A 17,807-nucleotide genomic window follows, 5' to 3' on the forward strand; every position below is an offset into this window, starting at 1 on the left:
ATAGAAGAAGCATAGTCTGGATCTTTCAAATAAATTTTAAATGTACTTGTCATGAGAGATTACAAAATCTTTGGACTGCTTAGCAAAATTGTCAATCCATCATAACCTGACCTATGTTGGAGCTAAAGGTTCCATGAGATGTTCTGTTCAACCATGTAAAGTAGCTAAATCATACCAGCTTATAATTGTATTTGACTACATGACTGGTGTTAGCGTGACGTTTGTTGTTACTGCAGAATTATTCACTTACAACCCTCACAGGATTCTCTGTGGCAGCTGATGTTAATTACTATTAGGAAGGGGTTGATTCTGAAGAGTAAACAGCTGGGTTAGGCTTAAGTTTGAAGTATTAATAGCATTATTTTAGTGAATAAAGTATTATTCATTACTTGGTGATGCATGTTGCATAACTTTATGGGACAAAGCCTGTCTTGAAGAGGAAAAAAGAAAACACAACAATCTCTCCTGCTTTTAGAACACAAATACATAAATTTTAATCTGAGAAAAATACAAAATGAAACCATGTACAAGTTATGTACAAACCTTTTTTACAGGACAATATATTTATCACTGGATATTACATATGACAAAGTCAGGTAGATCATTTCTGAGCACCAGCATTTGTTCTCTCTCACCAACCCATAATGGTACAAAGTAAAATGATGAAGTCATACTCCTTTTTCTTGATGAACTTTTAAGTTAAGATGACAGCTGGTTCTCAGTTTACATCCCTCAACCCCACTCCCAAACCATAATTAAATAGACATGAGTAGCCATCAAAATATATTCTATATATGTGTTCGTGTGTATGTGTATTTTTTTCTGAAGGAAGAAAAATCTATCAGCTTTGAACTCTACAGAAGTGCAGTAGTTAAAGTTACCTCAACCTTTCTTTTTTTTTGGATAAGTGTATATGTCCCAAGCTATACCATGGCAGAAGCAGTACTTTTTAACTCCTACTTAAGGAAAACTTGAGATAACATCTGATGACCCTTTCGTGTAGTTCCTGTTAGTTATTGTCCAGCCAACAAAGTGCTCATATGACAAATTTTTCATTTCTGAAAAAATCTTTTCTATTACATATATTTAGCTGCATATGTGTTGTGTTGGTGGTGGTTTGTTGATTTTTTTTTTTTTTAACGTTATAAAAACCTCCTCTAAAATGTATTGGCTGAAGCAGTAAGAAGTTTTCTCTCAACCTCACTAGGGTTCTAATTAGATGCAGCGTTACTGTGTTTAGCTTCTTAAGTTAGATGTTCTTCTTCATGAGACCCAAAGTGATTAAAAAAAAGTATTTTATATATTTTTTTTTTCTTCCTTCCCCTTCTCATTTTTACCATTATATAAAATAGATACTTTAGTCCAGCAGTCCTATTCTATTAACTTCAGTGGAATTTACTTGGTTATATAGACTACTGCACATTATAAACTATATCGTTTCAATGTGGGTGCATGTTCTATAGGAGAGAATATCTGTGCAGAATAGCTACATTACTTGTATAATACAGCTTTGATAAATGCCGGGGCAGAGTTGTCAATACTATAGGCCTATGTACCATCCTAGGCGGCAGCAACAGCTGAACAGCTACTCCATTCCTTCCATTATTTCAGATGGGGACTGTACCCACACCTACAAGTATTGCTCAGTACAAAAGTACTACAAATATTATGCCTGCTAACAGAATATTAGGAGACCTGGTGTGCATATATAATGAATTTAAAAGCACTATGTCCCCTAAACCTGGGATTGTTCTAACACCCCTAGAATGAAGAAAAAAAAAAGTGCTTATTCAAATGTTGGGGATATTGGTGGTTGAGGTGGCAGGGAAAGGAAAACAAAACAGGGAAAATAAAGAACTATCCTTTCCCCTGAATTTTTCTATGCATTGGCCATTGACTTTGACAGATATTCCCAGGCCGACCCAATGTAATACAGGAAAGGATTTCTGTTTTCACGTTGAATAACACTGCCTTTCACACACTTGGTTGTTTTGTTTAAGCACATTTGAGACTAGAGATTAGAAGTCAGACGCACGCTTCTTTTGGTGCTAAGAAAATGCACAATGATAACAGCTTTTAAAACAAAATACCCCTCCCCACACTCTGAACTCAACGTGGGATCCAGAAGCCCTTACAAACATACTTCTTGATAAAACCATTTAAGCACCTGCTCTGTTTTTAACTTTGAGCCCATGTGAGTCAGCTAGAACAGGGAAGTTGCTACATGTTTATGGATTTGCCAGTGAGCAACCAAGCATTGAAAACATGCATAATTACCCATTTATAAATTATTGCTTTTTTACTATACATTAGTTATGCATCCAATTATTGCAGTAGTTGTTAGATGTAGTTCACACACACACAAACCCCAACAAATACACTCTTTTCAGAATGAGAACATGCTATTATAATTTTTCTCTTCTCCTACTCTGTGAAGGGTTCAAGAAATGTAGATCTTTCTTACATTGGCCAAAAAAACCACCAGCTTGCTGACTACCACCCAACACCCTATATTAAAAGGCTACAGACAATGCTTTTGTAGTGTCTCCTGTACATCACACACGAACTGCTTTTCCCCTTTTCCACATTTGGCTGAAGCCAATCAAGTCTTTTCAAATCCATGCTGCCTGAGTCATTGGGTGGTGTTTGCCTTCTTTAAAATTCAAAAATAGGGAAAAAAATATCTTTAGTGGGACTAAACCTAGCTGCCTGCTACAACAGCGTGTAAGCTGCTGATGACTCTTTCAATACATCTGTGTGGCTTAATAAGGGTCACAGGATCTTCATTATCCTGAAGCTTCTGGCCTTCACCGTGTATAAGCAGCACCTGCTTTCCCATCAAAGATGAACTGTAAATAGCCACATGCTTACAGCTGCAGGGTCCCATTGTGTTACAGGTGGAGTAAGAAGGTTGTTCATTAACCTGTAGCACTTATAACTAGTCATGCCCCACTTCAAGTGGTTTGTATGTTCTGCCACGTGTACCTTCTACTATTTGGCCATCAATGCTAATTTGAAAGAAGAAATGATGTTAAAATGCAGGTGACAGTTTTAGAAAGTTTTTGAAAAATGCAAGGAAATGTTTGCATTTTTTTTTCCCCGGTAATAAATACTTTGTATAGTTATCATCTTACATGGAGGCCTTAACAAACTGCATTTAGACTCTGAATATCTTGGTTTTTTTTTACATCTTAACTTTTGCTGTGCTTGGCACCCAAACAACACCTCATCAGAAGACAATTTTAGCCTTTCATCTTAGTGTTTAACAGGCTTCAGGGGCCAAATTTAAATAATAGCCAGGAGAGAGCAGACTTTCTGGAAATGTGGGAGTATGCCTGTGCATGGGTTTGAGGAGGAGCCAGGAGCACGCATTTCCTTCAGCAGTGAGAGAGTTTTCTGCAGTGGACTGTCAGTGAACCATTAATATAACTAACAGGAATGGCTGCTTTTTCGGATCAAACCAAGAAGAAACAGTAGGTACAATTTCTCCATGTGCTAGTCTGTAAGTCACAGTTTTTCTTTTTCTTTGTGTCTTTCTTCACCCCACCCTAACCCCTTAAAAAATGACCATCTTCTTGTGATGACTGTATCAAACATGTGCACACCATCTTTTATGTATATATAATATATATATATATGAATGCATGTCCACACATACATATGTGTGAACATGCATCGACGCAAACACACACAGAGACACACTCTCTATCTGAGTTACCAAAAAAACCCCAGAATTCTTTGGTGAATGTTAATTGTGTAGGCAATTAATGAAAAAAACTGGAATTCCTTCTTTTTTTTTTCCTGTTTTTTTTGGTTGTCGTTGTTGTCTTTTGAGGAAGGAGTAAGAATTATTAATAAAGATCAAAAACTTATTTCTACATGCGATATCTTATGGTTTGTCAGCTGTCACTTAGGCCACTCGCCTACATCCAAATACTGGTGCTGACCTTACTGTAGCCTTTAATGGCTGAATGCCAAAGATGTCCAACAGGTTTTCTTCATGTTCTGCCATCTAATTGCCAGAAGTTGGTCCTGTGTCTTTGATCATCAAAAAGAGGAGTAACAAAAGATTATTGAGTGCTCTTAGCTTTTCTATAAATGAGAAGTGCAAAACACTAACTATACTTGTTTTTCTCACTCTCTGCAGGTGTTGTTCTATCTATCATTACGTGTGGAACTATCTTTGCTGACAGACAGTGTAAGTGTATTTAGATCTTGTCCTTTATCTATGTACAAGTTGGTAGCATGATATTTTGGGGTGTAACAGTTAAACCGGACAAAGACACACAAACCTTAGCTAGGTAGGAGTGTTGTATTTGATTCATTAGTATGTTTTATCCAGTGAACGCTCCCTTCTGAAGGAAGGACACTCAGAAATGGCACTGTATATGATAAAGTATAAGATATAATGTTCTGTGCCCCTACAATAACCACCAGTCTTCTACAGGAAAAAAAAAAAAAAAAAAAAAAAAAAAAAATCCCACATCTACTTGATGAAGTTGAATGCAAATTTCAAAAATTCTCCTGTACTCAGTACCAGCTTTTTTGTTGTTGTTATTTGTTTTGCTTATAATATGAATACAGTTCATAAATGAAAAAGGAGCACTGACTTCGAAGTAAAGGCTTAACATGACCCAAAGTAGAAACTTGATATAGATTATAATGTGTCACTAGCTGAAGCAGCATAGATTGGAAGAACTCATCAGAATCATCTTTTGTTTTGGGACCTGTGAAATGGGTTAAAATGCCCTAACTAATAATGAGAAAACTGCTTACATTGTTGCTTTGTAAGAGAGTGAAATATTTTAAACAATCCAATTTTACAGATACTGTATTAACAAGAAGTCTTGTTATTGTCTTTAAATAGCTACTCTACAAAATGTAACAACAAAGTAATCACAGTCCAAGAAGTCACTCCAGAATAAAGCCTATTAGGTGTTAGTATGGTTATATTTGTACTGCAGCCAGTGGACAAACATTAAAGCTGAGATAGTTTACCGTAAATGTTGGATTACATACTGGACATAATTGTTTTCACAATAAGTTCATCTGCTTTGTATTTGTTTGATTCACTGATATTTCTCTAAAAGTACCACAGTATGTTTTATTGTGGTGTTTGTTCAACAATTCTGCAAAATTACAAAGCCTAAAGTTAACCTGCACAATGAAAACCTGCCTTTCCTGATGACTGGGTCCTACGCTTTTTTGTTTTAATCCTTATTAGCTCAGCCTTTTTTTAAATTTTATTTTTCTTTTATTTTTTTCCTTCAGACAATTGTGTTAGATGTTGCTAATTTGAGACAGAGAGAGTTATTGAGTCATTTAGAACATCAAATGCTTGGGTGGATACATACTGCAGCACAGACATGAAACATCACATTTTTTCTGACGACTGTAAAGCTTGTTGGCAACTTTGTGAAACTACTAACACAAAAGGCACCCATCAAAGGCCTTTTGTAAATTATCATAATAAATACATTCATTGCTTTTACTTTTTTAACTGGTTATTTCTGTACTTTTATGTATTGTGTCCTAGCAAAGTGAATATAGATTACACTAAATGAAAAAAAAAAGTGTTGCTGTGTGTAGGAATTAACTGAGAACAGCATGTTTTTATCCTGATCTGAGCCCACCTAAACCAGTTTTTATCCTGATCTGAGCTCACCAAAAGGAGATTCAGTGCCTTTTACCAGGGTATGAGATATCACCTAAGTGCAAAGATCTGGAGCTAAACCTCTACAAATATCAGGAAGAATTTGAACCAAATACGACTGATGCAATGGCATCAGCACTTCTGAGGTAAGGAACCAAAAAAATATGGTTGATGAGAAGACTTATGATTTCACACACTGTTTAAGCACTCTGGATTAAAGCACTGAAATACATGGCAAAAGAAGAGGAATTGCCAAGCTTGCCTTCCTGGAATTAGCAACTGCTGCTGCGAAGCAGAGTGAAATTGTCAGATTCACCACTGATAGCAAGTGCTGTCTATGAGCAACTTATCTATGCAGCCTTTGGTTTAGGGTACTGGCGGTCACTGTGCTAGTGTGGCAGAAAGTGATCAAGGATGCTGGGGGAGTGTGTGTGCGCAAGTGGTGTGGAGAGGAGAGGGCACAGAGTGCGTGGGGTTGTTGGACCTCAACATCACTGGCAATTAAAATGATCCGTGTGTGGTAACAAAACAAAGAATAGTTTGGAAGAATGTTGCATGTAGGAAAATATAACTTTCAACATCGAAAATAAATAAGTTCAGTTTATTAAGAGCTGGTGTCAATGTGGAACAAAATACACATCCGCCAGTAAAGAAACATTTCGGTGAACTGTTCCTTTTTTTTTTTCTTCTTTTTTTTTTTTTATTTTTTGATTTACTAAAATACAAGTTGGACCTTTTTTCTTCTGTTTTTTTTTTTCTTTTTTTCTTTTTTTTGCAAATATATCTTTTGTCCCCCTTAATTACATGTTTTTATAACTGTGACCATCATTCTCCTTTAAACCAAAGACTGAGGTTTGGGGGTTTTTAAATTCTTAGGAGTCTGGCCACATATGCAGTTTTTTTCTTTGATTTTTCTAAGGGAAATACTTGACAATGGGAAAAAAAAAAAAAAAGAAAAATATATTTTTTTTCTAATAAACAAAAATAATTTAAAACATTAGAGGCTATACATGACTAGTTTTGATTATGTTCATTTATAAATGAAATAATAGTTTCCAAAATACGTGGAAGCAATATTAAAGGCAGACAAACAGAGATCTGTCTACTTTATTTTCCCGTTAAGCTTGCCCTTCTTAACTTCTCCATCAGTGGTTCAGCATGTAAGAGGAATAAATGTCACATCACCATTCATGAAGTTTGTCAGGCTTTAAAAAAATAGTTCTGGCCTCAAAGGAGTCAACATTCATCTTCAACTTCTCTGATTGGTGGTATCAAGCTGCTTGTTGATTTATATTGATTGATCTGATTGGCCATGTGAGTGCTCATGGGCTTGATTTGAATGTTTCTGGGATAGGCATTATCCGGCTCATCTGTAAACCATTTCTTTTCTGCTAAAGAGCAAAATGGGTAGAGACAGAATAAGGAGGAAAAAATGAGAGTTTTAATTAGTGAAGCACATACATATAAAAAACACCAAAAAAAAAAAAAAAAGGTGGGAGAGCAGTCAGTAAAGTTTATAGAAAAAGGCAATCAATAGGAGGTGACTTTGACTAATTACTAGAAGCACAGTGTGTTGGATTAATACCTCTGAAAATACTTTTTTCATGAAAGGAGGATGACATGTTTGCAGATTTGATACTATAAGCTAAAGAAAACTGTAAATATGTTAGTTTGCTTGTGGAATGTAAGATAGCTCCTTTTTCTTCATGCTCAGGTGAACACCCTCTGATTCCTTTATTGGAAAAAAATGATACAAATAAAAGGCTAAACTGAGAAGCCAGGGAGAGCATATGGAGTAAGAGTAATGCAGAAAAGAACACAAGTCAAGTCCATATATGGAGGAGCACCTAAAAAGTTTGAGGTTTTCTGAACCATTTCATCCTCAGGGCGGTCACTGCTAATGGTTCAGAAATCGTGCAGGAGAATGTAAAGAACTTTCCACAATTGGTGCTAGAATAAATTGGGCTTGCATTCACGCTGCCAGGTGGCTGCTTTCTTGCACAGTATGGCCAGTATATTGCTACTTATCAATCTGTCTGCTTGGGCCCTGCTGAGCTCTCCACTTCGTGAAGGGGCATGGAACACACATGATGCTACAGATGACTGTAGTAGGGGAGCAAGTTAATCCTGAATGGCTTGGTAGTGATACATGACAGCAAGGCAAAGGAAGGGCTTAAAGGAAGATCAGAGGGGAAAATGTTCTTTCTAACATATTTGGGTAGTGTCTGTTTCCATGAAGATAGGAAGAATTTTATGGTACTGATTTAGGTTGGGCTGGGAGCAATATGGGAGGACGTGAGGATGCTTAGACGCTGCAGCTTTGCAGCCATTCCCTACCTGCTTATGATTGGAAGCACTACATTGAATTGTTCATATGCAGATGCAGACAAAAAAAACTTCTTAGAGTTCACAAAAGAAAAAAAAAGGCAAAATAATTTTTTCTTAAACCTTTTAGAGAGCAATCACTGCTGTCATTTCTTAATTACAGGTGTGCAAATTTGCAAGATAGCTCTATTCACAGACTTAGAAATTCCTTGTCTTAGAGTGGTTTATGGCCATTAGGTGCTTGTGCTTTGACAAGTATTTGTGAATGGGGTCTCCATTCTCACCCGCCTTCCCCAAATTCCAGAGGTGGATGTGCAGAGTAGTGGATATGAATGGTTCTGGAGATGGGATTCTATAACTGGGGCACAGCAGAGCTGCTGCTCTTACATGTACAAAATACTTCTCATTCCAATGGGGAACTCAAAATGCTTCAGAAGCTTTAGTGTCTCATTTAATACAAACTGCCACTTTTGCTTACCAGTGACATGCTGCTCTATCTGTGCTGGTATCAGGGCAGGAGTGGAAGGAGTGTTCATTTTAAATAAATAAATAACAATAAGCAAAGCAAAATCCACCTTCAAAACCCAAGCACTGAGCACAAAAGCTCAGGAGGTGGAGCAAATAGAAACTGGAAGACTAGGAAGAATAAAGGAGAAATACCTGGGCACAAGTGCATAAAAATAAGCAACTAAGGGCCTCTGAAGAAGTGGTTTGGTTTCCAGAATGACTGGACTTCTCAGTCACTTTTGTGAATATGAAATTTCAACACTTATACCTGATAAGGAACTCATGAGAGTTTATTCAATTTTTTAAATTCAGCTGTGTTACCTGTGCTCATGCTTAAAAAAAAAAAAGAAAAAAAATTGAATCATATTAAAATCATTAGTGGCTGATTACTGAGGGTAACCTACTGTATTGTTTTTCTTGTCATTTTCTAAAATGTATTTTACTAATTCTTAAAATTTTCTACTCATCAGGGTAAATAGTTCCCTGCCCCCTTAAAGTTCCCCGAGCCTGAACCATGTTCAATCTCCCATCTCTCTCGCTCTTACCTATTATAATTAAGTTCCCTTTGATTTGAACAGATTGGACGATAGGAATTCATAATGTTACATCCTGCACACTGAAGCTAACTGATTAAGTGCTTTAAATTATTCTTCCTGACAGAATGATAAAGTTACAATCTGTTCAGAGATGATCTACAGCTCGCCAGACTCCTACCGCTTCTTTCTACATTCATTTATCTTTTTGTCAAGCAGTTTAAAAAAAAAAAAAAAAAAAGCCTCAATTCCATAGATCTTTTAAAGTCATCAGAACATCTGAATTATTAATGAGACTTTAAGGGAATAGTTCCTGATGGTGGCTGGTTTAAGAAAGGTTGTAGAAAAAAAAAATCTGGGAATGTGTACACATCAAAATAATTTCAGCTCCATTTAAAAAACCATTTAGTTCAAGTGTGACACATGAACTATTATGCATTTGTGGAAACCAATTTTATGTGATATACGATTAAACTAACCTTTCAGAGAGGTGTAAAGTGTGATAGTTATCATGTTTTAAAATCCTTGCAAGATCACATAAACAATTTCAAACTAACAGTTTTCTAATGGTTTGTGTTTAAAATGATTTTGAGGCAAGTTAAGCACTGTGAACTTTTATCTCTAGCTTATCTTTTAACACATGGTGAACAAAATTTCCCTTACAAACAGAACTTGTTGCAAGTTAATTCTATCTCGTAGCAAGAAAGGGGGAACTGTGTGAGTGCCAAGGATCGGGGATGAAGTGAACTGTTTCTCAGCAGTCTGTGCAAAGCACTTCCATCGTCCGGCTTTTCCTCAGAATTTTGAAAACAAGGCAATTATTTATATGTTAATCTTTACAATAAAACTGATATCCAAGGAGCTGATCTTTAAAACAATACCATTTGGTCTCTTTTGCCTTTACCTGGCAAGTAGAAATACAGAAAATAAATAATAAATTAAGAAACTGGTAAACTCTAATTTCTTTTGCTGTTTAAATTTCTTTTTGCTGATGCTGACACCTTGATCCAGGCATTATCATCTCCAACATCAAATGCTTGGACCCAGCTTTACATCTTTCCTGTTCCTTTTCTGCTCTTAAAATTGTCTTTGACCATATAATGACAAATCTCCTGTGAAAGCCCATCAACCTCTATACTTACCTTTGAAATGTGAGCTTGACACTAATTTTTACTCTTGGCCACTAAGATATTCTGCTCCCAGTTACTAAATGTCCTTCTTGAATGCCTTGCACACATTTCAATTTTTTTTTGTTATGATCACAGTCTGGCTTTGATATGTTTTTCGAAGTCTCAGCACAGATTTTTACGTATCTTAAACACACTACTTACACTTTTCTTTAAATCAGCCCAGAAAACCCTTTTTTAAGTCTTCATATATTGTTATATTCACTAGCTTTTTTTTTTTTTAGTTCTCTGTCATGTTCACTCTGTTTCTCTCCCTTCTGGCATATGTATATTGGTCCTTACCATATGTTTTTCTACATTATAGTGAGAACAGGCATGGTTTTCTATTTTTTTTTTTCTTTACGAGGTGTTCAAGAGAGTTCCTGATCTTCCTATGCTATTTGACAGGTTTGTTTTTGACAGCATCACCTGAGAGATGTTGGAACAGCTTACTTAATGTATCAGAAAGCAGAGAACATTTGCTTTCCTCTGAAACACCTGTGTTTGCAATGGGCTATATCAGCATCCCAGTGCATCCCTGAAGGTTCTAAAGGCCTCATGCTCTTATTACAAACAAATCAAAATTAACATCTTAGTTACTAAGTACTTAGTTACTAAGAATGTTTGATTTGGGATAGTTTTCTGAAGAAACTGGAGATTTCCTGTTACTTTTCAATTAAAAAAAAAAAAATTGACAACATAACATAGTTGATTTAAAAATCCCTCTACTTCTAATGACCAACCTCCCAATTTCATTAGTATGTCTGTATTAGAAAATCTTCAACACTATATTAAATTATTTGATCAATTCGACTATCATTAGCAGTGAAAATTGCACATGATATAACTAAAAGTCAAAACTTCTGACTTTAAGACAGAAGATGGAGGAGAATTAGACTTCAAATGATTTTGAGAATTCAGGTCTGCATCCATATTAGATATTTCTCTTCTACTACTCACAAAGTAAGTAGACGAGTTGCTTCTCTAATATACACTGTTTATATTTTTTCTATTTGAGCTGCATAGTTATACAAATACTATTTTTTTTTTATAAAATCATTATGTAGTATGTGACAAGTGGCTTCATATTAACACTCTTCCTTCCTCTGTTAAATGGAAAACAGATGAAACATTAATGGAAAAGCATTTTGGTGTCAAAGCCATTAACATTCTTCCAAAATGCATAACTGCTCTCTCCTATCTTCAGTCAATATTGCCAACATAAAAATGCTCATGAAGATACACAGGGGAGAGGGAAGTAGGGAGAGGGAAGGAGGAAAGGAATTGGAATGGGGAATGGGAAATTAAAGCAATGTCTGCACCAGGGTAGGAATCTTCATTGAGCAGGAACCTGGATGTTTACAAAAGGACACGTGCAATTAGAAAGGCAAGCAGATGAGAGGATAAAAAAATAAAACAGGGTTGAGCAACAGCAGCAGCAGCAGCCAGTTTTACTTCTGGTTTGGAGGGAAAAAAAAGGGCAAAAGAAAACCAACAAAACAACCAACCAAACAAACAAACCAATGAATAAAGTTTGTAACTATTTTTTTTAATTTCACAAGTTTTCACAAGGACAAAGTTATAGAAGGAAACCCACAGCAGTTGCTAGGTCATGCAGAACCATTAATTGTCATACCTTGGCCCATTCTATTCATCCTTGTTGCACTTTAGAAAAAGAAGTAAGCTATGTAAGTTTTACAATGCTTTTAAACTCATATTTCCTGTTGAGCACTTTAACTGGCACATCCTTGTAATAATAAATATTCTTAGGGCAAAACATGATAACTTTCTTCGGAAAAAGAAACACATGAATTTGTCTTTATGATGAAGAGCAACTGTAATAGACTCGTTTGCAGGGGTGGATCCATAATTTGCAACATATTTCACTGATAGGGCTTACAGCTGCATTTGAATGCACACACATATACTGTATTCCAATCATTACACTTAACACTGTGCAGTGGGACTCTGTAGCCCACTTATATGGTTCCAGGTTTTGTCAGTAAAAGTGCTTGGCTTAATTGTCAACTCACACAGCAAGCAAATCTTCAAAATTATCATGCTTGGGTAAAGGGAAGGTAGAAAACAATACTAACCATAAAAGCACCTTGTCTGGGTTGGCAGTTACAATGCTAATCACTCCTACATGTAAATATTTATTTTCAGTCTACATGCTTTCTTGCTGGGTAGCCAGGGAGGTGGTATGTGTTGCTGGCATCCTTACCCTGGGAAACTCTTAATACCACCTAGAACTAGTTCTATATTTCAAAAGATTGGCATTTCAAATTAAAAAAAAAACAAGCTGGAAGTATAATTTCTATGGCTGTCTAGTATATGTTCCTTTCCACTACTTTATTTAAGTCCCTGACACAACTTTTGGCTGGCTAGGTGTGTAATTGGTGAGAATCTGCAAGAACCAAACTCTGGAAAGTGCCTAGAACATGATGCCTCAGCACAGTGAATATTTCCACCCCAGCCTTTCTATTCTGCTCATTAGCTGTCTAAGGCACAGCACCTTTTCTTCCCAAATGGGAGAGACCTGAAAGGCACTCAGTTGTCTTCCCCTATATTCCTGTGTACTGGCATGCACCTGTTGAAAAGAACCAGCTAGAACATGGAGCAGGATTTCTGGAGGATCTTTTCATATTAGGACTCTCGTTGGAAGATTTATACCACCCACTCTTTCTTGGAAAAGTTAAACTACCATCTGGGGAAAGGAACAAAGTTCCTCAAGACTTGATACTTAAGCATAGAAAAATGCTTGCTCTTTTCTGAACATTATTTATTCTGTACATAAGGTGACTAATTCACCTTTTAAAGATGTAAAAGTCCCAGGAAGGCAATTTTTAATGACTTACATCCAATATTTATGATACATATGGCTTTTTATCCCAAATGTCAAAAGTGAAAGAAAATATAGCTATTCATGTGGCAGTACAAATAGACAGAATAATAATTTAATATGCAATTAGACTCTTTCTAAACTTAAATTAAACCATTGGAGTTTTACAGCTCCATGCCCAGACCATTTCAGTGTTATGGGGAAAAGACATTATCTCCAAAAGGCTAGTATTTTAGAGAAAGACCTTAAACAAGCAGAAAAATCCCTGATGTTGCTTTGGTATAAAGCAGGTGCGTAGCAATAATCTATACAAAGATCATAAGCTCTATACAATATAAGCTTTGATAGTGAAAAATCAGTGTGTTTTTTATTTGGTTTTTTTTTTTTTATGAGTTAGTTTTGCAAGCTTCAAATAAATGTAGCAACTCCTGTAAATATGAATATAAAAAAAAAAACCTATTGCAACATACATCAATACTTCTGCACTAAATGACTTTCTTTGTGTAACTCTGACATCAAGAGCAAGTGTTCATGTTAAATATACTCCGTTTTCTGATGTAGAGTAACTGCAGTGAGTTATTTATGTTTTCAGTGTGCCTATGGGTTTAGAATTTTTTTTCTCCCCTAGCATCATAAATAACTTTTGGTCCGTCTGCTTTGTTGCTGTTGTGCTTAAGGGTTTTATGGCGGTGAAATAAAAATGACAATCACATGCACACTGTCAAACATATGCAAAATATGTGTACAAAAAGGGAGAACTCCATGGGAAAACAGGGAATGTTACTGCTGGAAACATTAACTGTGGAGAATGGGTGGTGAATGCAAGTTTCACACACAGTGGGAGCAGGTACACATATCAAAGTCTATCTTCCTGCACATACTTCTGTTTTTCCCGGGAATCCCTGGTCTTGGTGCGGTTCGGTCGATTTGCTGTTGATGGGATGGAGTGAACAGATGAGCTCTTCTTGCTGGAAGAATAGGAGGAATGGGAGGAATGAGAAAGACTGGCCCGGGACTGGCCAGCATTGTGGTCAAATTGCATCAAACAGAAGATCAAGTCTGTCGGCACAAGCTCAAATTCATATGGTGGGTTTGTGATAACATAACTGAAAAGAAAGGAAGAAAGAAAGAAAAAAAGAGAAAGCAGGTTTAGATTTATACTAAAAAATTACTCTGCAGTTGTTATCTCATGAACATTTGCCCAGGTTTTTGTGTTTCTGTTTCCTTCAGTGTGTACATCATTTTAGCTCACATAACACCCACTAAGGATCTTCTTATGTCAGATATCTCTTTTTGTATGTTTTCTGTGGCACAGTCTGAGTAGGATCTTTTTCAAGTGAATCAAGTCATGATTTTTCAAAGAAGACACCAAAGAAATCACCCTCCTTTCTCTAGCTGCACTAGAATGCAATGAGTCTAGCAAACAAATCTACCTGTTGACAGAAACCAGTAACATATCCACCAGCAATGGTATTCAAAAGAATGGCTAAAATGCAGGGAGAGGAGGATTTTAGGTGCAGTTGTATTTAAATACATCTTTATATTTATCAAATATTTAAATACTGTCAATAGAGCAAGGGATATAATTATTTGTTTGGGTTGTGACTGTACATAAAACATGTTAAGTGAAATATATCAGCAAATTTGCAGTGAGCTTAATTTTGTTCATTCATTCTACATGTACATTCATGGCCTCAAAGGGCATTTATAAAGAGAAATCCGCACATCCAAGAATCCAGCATTGCTAAGTGTACACACCAAGCCTGAAGTAAAACCTCTATCAATTTCAAGAATCCTCACCTTCAACTAACCCGTTTTCAGGATGGAAGGGCTTATAGACCCTGCTGCTAAATTTTTCGTATATGTGAAAAACATATTTGAGCAAGGCAAAAGTTATTTTCTGTTCAAGCAAGAAATGAGTAAAAACTGATCACAAAGCTCATGACTTCTTTTCAAATTAATTCAGTGCTCATAAGAAATCTGGCTTAGCTGCCTCAGGGACAGAAGTCATTTATTAGTCCAACAAATAATCCCATGTGTAGTAAGGACAGTATAAATCTTAACTGAAAATAATTTTTTCTACCCAATTTGTCCAAATCCTCACAGAAGAAACCACTTTGGTGGGCTGCAGGTTGCTTATTGCCATGTTCAACCAATAATGATGCTTTTTGTATAGAATGAAACAGTAACAGATGGTAGATTTGTGATAGTTCTGGTATGCGTCTGTACATGTATTTCTAGTAGGCACTTCATTAAGACACATTTCAAGTAAGCCATTAAATGGCTTTCAGTTTGCAAAGATGGAAATGTATCTGCTCTATATAAAGCACTGAAGTCAGCCTTGGTGCTATCAATGTAAATATGCAGCCTACCAAGAGAAGGGTTTCAATTTACTGGAAGAAATCATGATTAAATAGAGATAGTACCGATGGGAAGCACACAGAAGTATTTTCTGAGCACTCAAAAAAAAAGAAAGCCTAGCTACTATTGTCTAAATTATTATCCAGTAACTTACAGCTGATTGATGTAAGCAACCAGAAATCCTTTCTTCGTATTCAAGCAGTGGTTCTTCATAAATCAAACAAGATAAAGATATGTTCTGAAAATTTACTTTAAAAGTTTATTAAAATTAGCTGAAAACTTATGCTGTGATATCCAGCCTATGATTTAAACTCAGCTAAAGAATCAGCATGAAGTCTTCAAAGAGTTAGATTTTGTGGCAAACTTATGTAAGAAAATAGAGAAAAGCTCTTTTTTAGATGTATTACAGGCACTGGGATCTTCCTCACTGAGAAGACTGAAGAACAGTGAAGCAGAGATGTTCTAAAAGACTGGACTTACCGTTTAGTGCATTGGCTGGGAGTACTTAGATGTGCATCCCTTAATCGATAAATTCCAAAGCAAAGCATATTGTATGTTTTCAGTGCTTTACAAAATAGATCTCCATAACAACCTCCATCCTAGAAGAAAGAAAGGAGAGGGGGGAAAAAAAAAGAGAGAGAGAACAGCACATGTTTTTCCTCTCTTTTCTCTGTTACACCGTGTCACGGAATAGGATTTTCAGTATTAACCCGTACAAAAATGACAACATATAGACAGTCTGTCCCAAAGGAGAATTTTTTACCCAAGAAAGTAAGTAACCTAAATTTTTTGTTTCAAATAAGTAACTAAGTGCCTATTATTTTGGAGAGCCTTGCTCCATTAAATGACAGTAAAACCCCTTAAACTGGGACTCCCTGTCATTTCTGTGAAGTCACTCCATTCTTTTTGAACAGAGCTGGTGAACACAAGGTTAATTTAAGAAATACCAAATCCTACATCACCATCAAACAAAGTGGGTATTTTAGCATTTGCTTCAAGAAGATTACAAGATTTGGTCCATAAAACATTTCTAGATACTTCTTTATCTAAATACATGATTTCTTAAGGCTTGGGTTTGTTGTTGTGGTTTTGGTTTTTTTGTTTTTTGTTTTGTTTTTTTTTTTTTGTTTTGTTTTTGTTTTTGTTTTTGTGTTTGTTTTGTTTTATTTTTTGTTTGTTTGTTTTGTTGTTATTGTTGTTGTTGTTGTTTACTTCAATCTTAAGGTAGTGGAGTCAAAATGTCAGAAAATTAGGATTTTGCAAGAATTTTAGTTCATCTGGCTAATAAGCATATTTTAACCAAGAACTGGAAGCTCCATGGAAAGACTAAGTAAGCTTATCAAAACCCAGAAAAGGTATAGATATTGCTCACATTTACAATGGAATATTGTTAGAATGGTTACATCATCCAAGTCAGCTCATCCATTTCCTTAGCTGACAGTTAACTAAGAGGATTTTCAGTGAGCAATATCTAGGCAAGTAGTATGGGAAGTCATATAGCTTCTTAAAAAGGGTAAGAGCAAACCTGGCACCCTGTGCTGTGAATTGTCAAATGATCTAAAAAATCTATTAAATTAAATAATAGAAATCATACATCAATTAAAACAGCTTTTTAATTCAGCCTGAGAGAAAACAAATAGATTGCAGACCAGTTTTGGTCCTACATTTCCCTCATGATCTTACCCCTAGGTCTGCAAAGGGCCCATCATACAAAGCCAACTGAGCAACTCGACACCTGTCCCTGTTTGCAAGGGTCTGGGGCGTGCTGTAACCTCCTCTCAATGCATTTTCCTCAGCAATCAGTGCTTCCAGCTCCGGTGTGGCTCCTCCTGTTACCAATGTCCGTATCAGTGTGAGGATATTGTCATTGAAGTATGTCTGCAGAGATAAAAGAAAGCTCTTTAAGCAAACACCATTAAAGTCACAACTGAAGACATCCAAATTACAACTTTTCTGTGTTTCTGCTGTTTAAAGTTCTTGGCTGTCTCTTCAAATAATTTTATATAGAAAGTGAAAAGACAGCAGCCTCCAATTACTCTATTTTCTTCTATCCCATTAGGCTCTTATACTAGATCCTTCCTTTTAAACACCAATTCAGGCTGATTTTTATTAAAGTACAAAAATTTGAATGATTTATGTTTCCTATAATTGGTGTTAGTGGTGATGCAATGACTGCTTTCCTTCTCATTGCCTTCATGTCTAATAATGGGCTTTAGGACATGTAATTGTAAAACTCAGACCACATTTAAAGCTTACACAGGCTAGATTGCCTTTTTACTCTTGTCACCAATTCGTTGGGGAGCTGCCTTTGTGCTGCAAATGTCATTACTTATTACTGTGGCTGGACTCTAGCAGTCTAACCGATGTATTGTACTAAACATCTTATTACGAGACTTGACAGTGTTCAGACATAAGCATGT

At 36.0% G+C, this 17,807-nt stretch overlaps 1 protein-coding gene and 1 long non-coding RNA gene across 36 annotated transcripts in view; one reads left to right on the forward strand and one right to left on the reverse strand.

Annotated features, from left to right (window-relative positions):
• Positions 1 to 6,612, forward strand: part of LOC110357179 (uncharacterized) — a 54,487-nt gene extending 47,875 nt beyond the window's left edge. Inside the window, exon 2 of the long non-coding RNA XR_010473638.1 lies at positions 4,148 to 6,612. This is a non-coding gene — a long non-coding RNA (uncharacterized LOC110357179). The remainder of the gene's footprint in view (positions 1 to 4,147) is intronic.
• KCNMA1 (potassium calcium-activated channel subfamily M alpha 1) overlaps positions 460 to 17,807 on the reverse strand; it is a 480,013-nt gene continuing 462,665 nt past the window's right edge. For 12 of the 35 annotated variants that reach the window (XM_065068525.1, XM_065068524.1, XM_065068523.1 and 9 more), the window contains 5 exons: positions 17,071 to 17,265; positions 15,868 to 15,986; positions 13,908 to 14,132; positions 11,821 to 11,849; positions 460 to 7,044 (listed from right to left, as the gene is read on the reverse strand). In XM_065068525.1, coding sequence (XP_064924597.1) covers positions 6,890 to 7,044; positions 11,821 to 11,849; positions 13,908 to 14,132; positions 15,868 to 15,986; positions 17,071 to 17,265 — 723 coding nt within the window. In that variant the 3' untranslated portion in view covers positions 460 to 6,889. Of the gene's footprint in view, positions 7,045 to 11,712; positions 14,133 to 15,867; positions 15,987 to 17,070; positions 17,266 to 17,807 lie in introns of those variants that run through there. The other 23 variants (XM_065068527.1, XM_065068531.1, XM_005500096.3 and 20 more) reach the window with 4 other exon arrangements.

Source organism: Columba livia, chromosome 6 (genome assembly GCF_036013475.1).
Source record: "Columba livia isolate bColLiv1 breed racing homer chromosome 6, bColLiv1.pat.W.v2, whole genome shotgun sequence".
NCBI lineage: Eukaryota > Metazoa > Chordata > Aves > Columbiformes > Columbidae > Columba > Columba livia.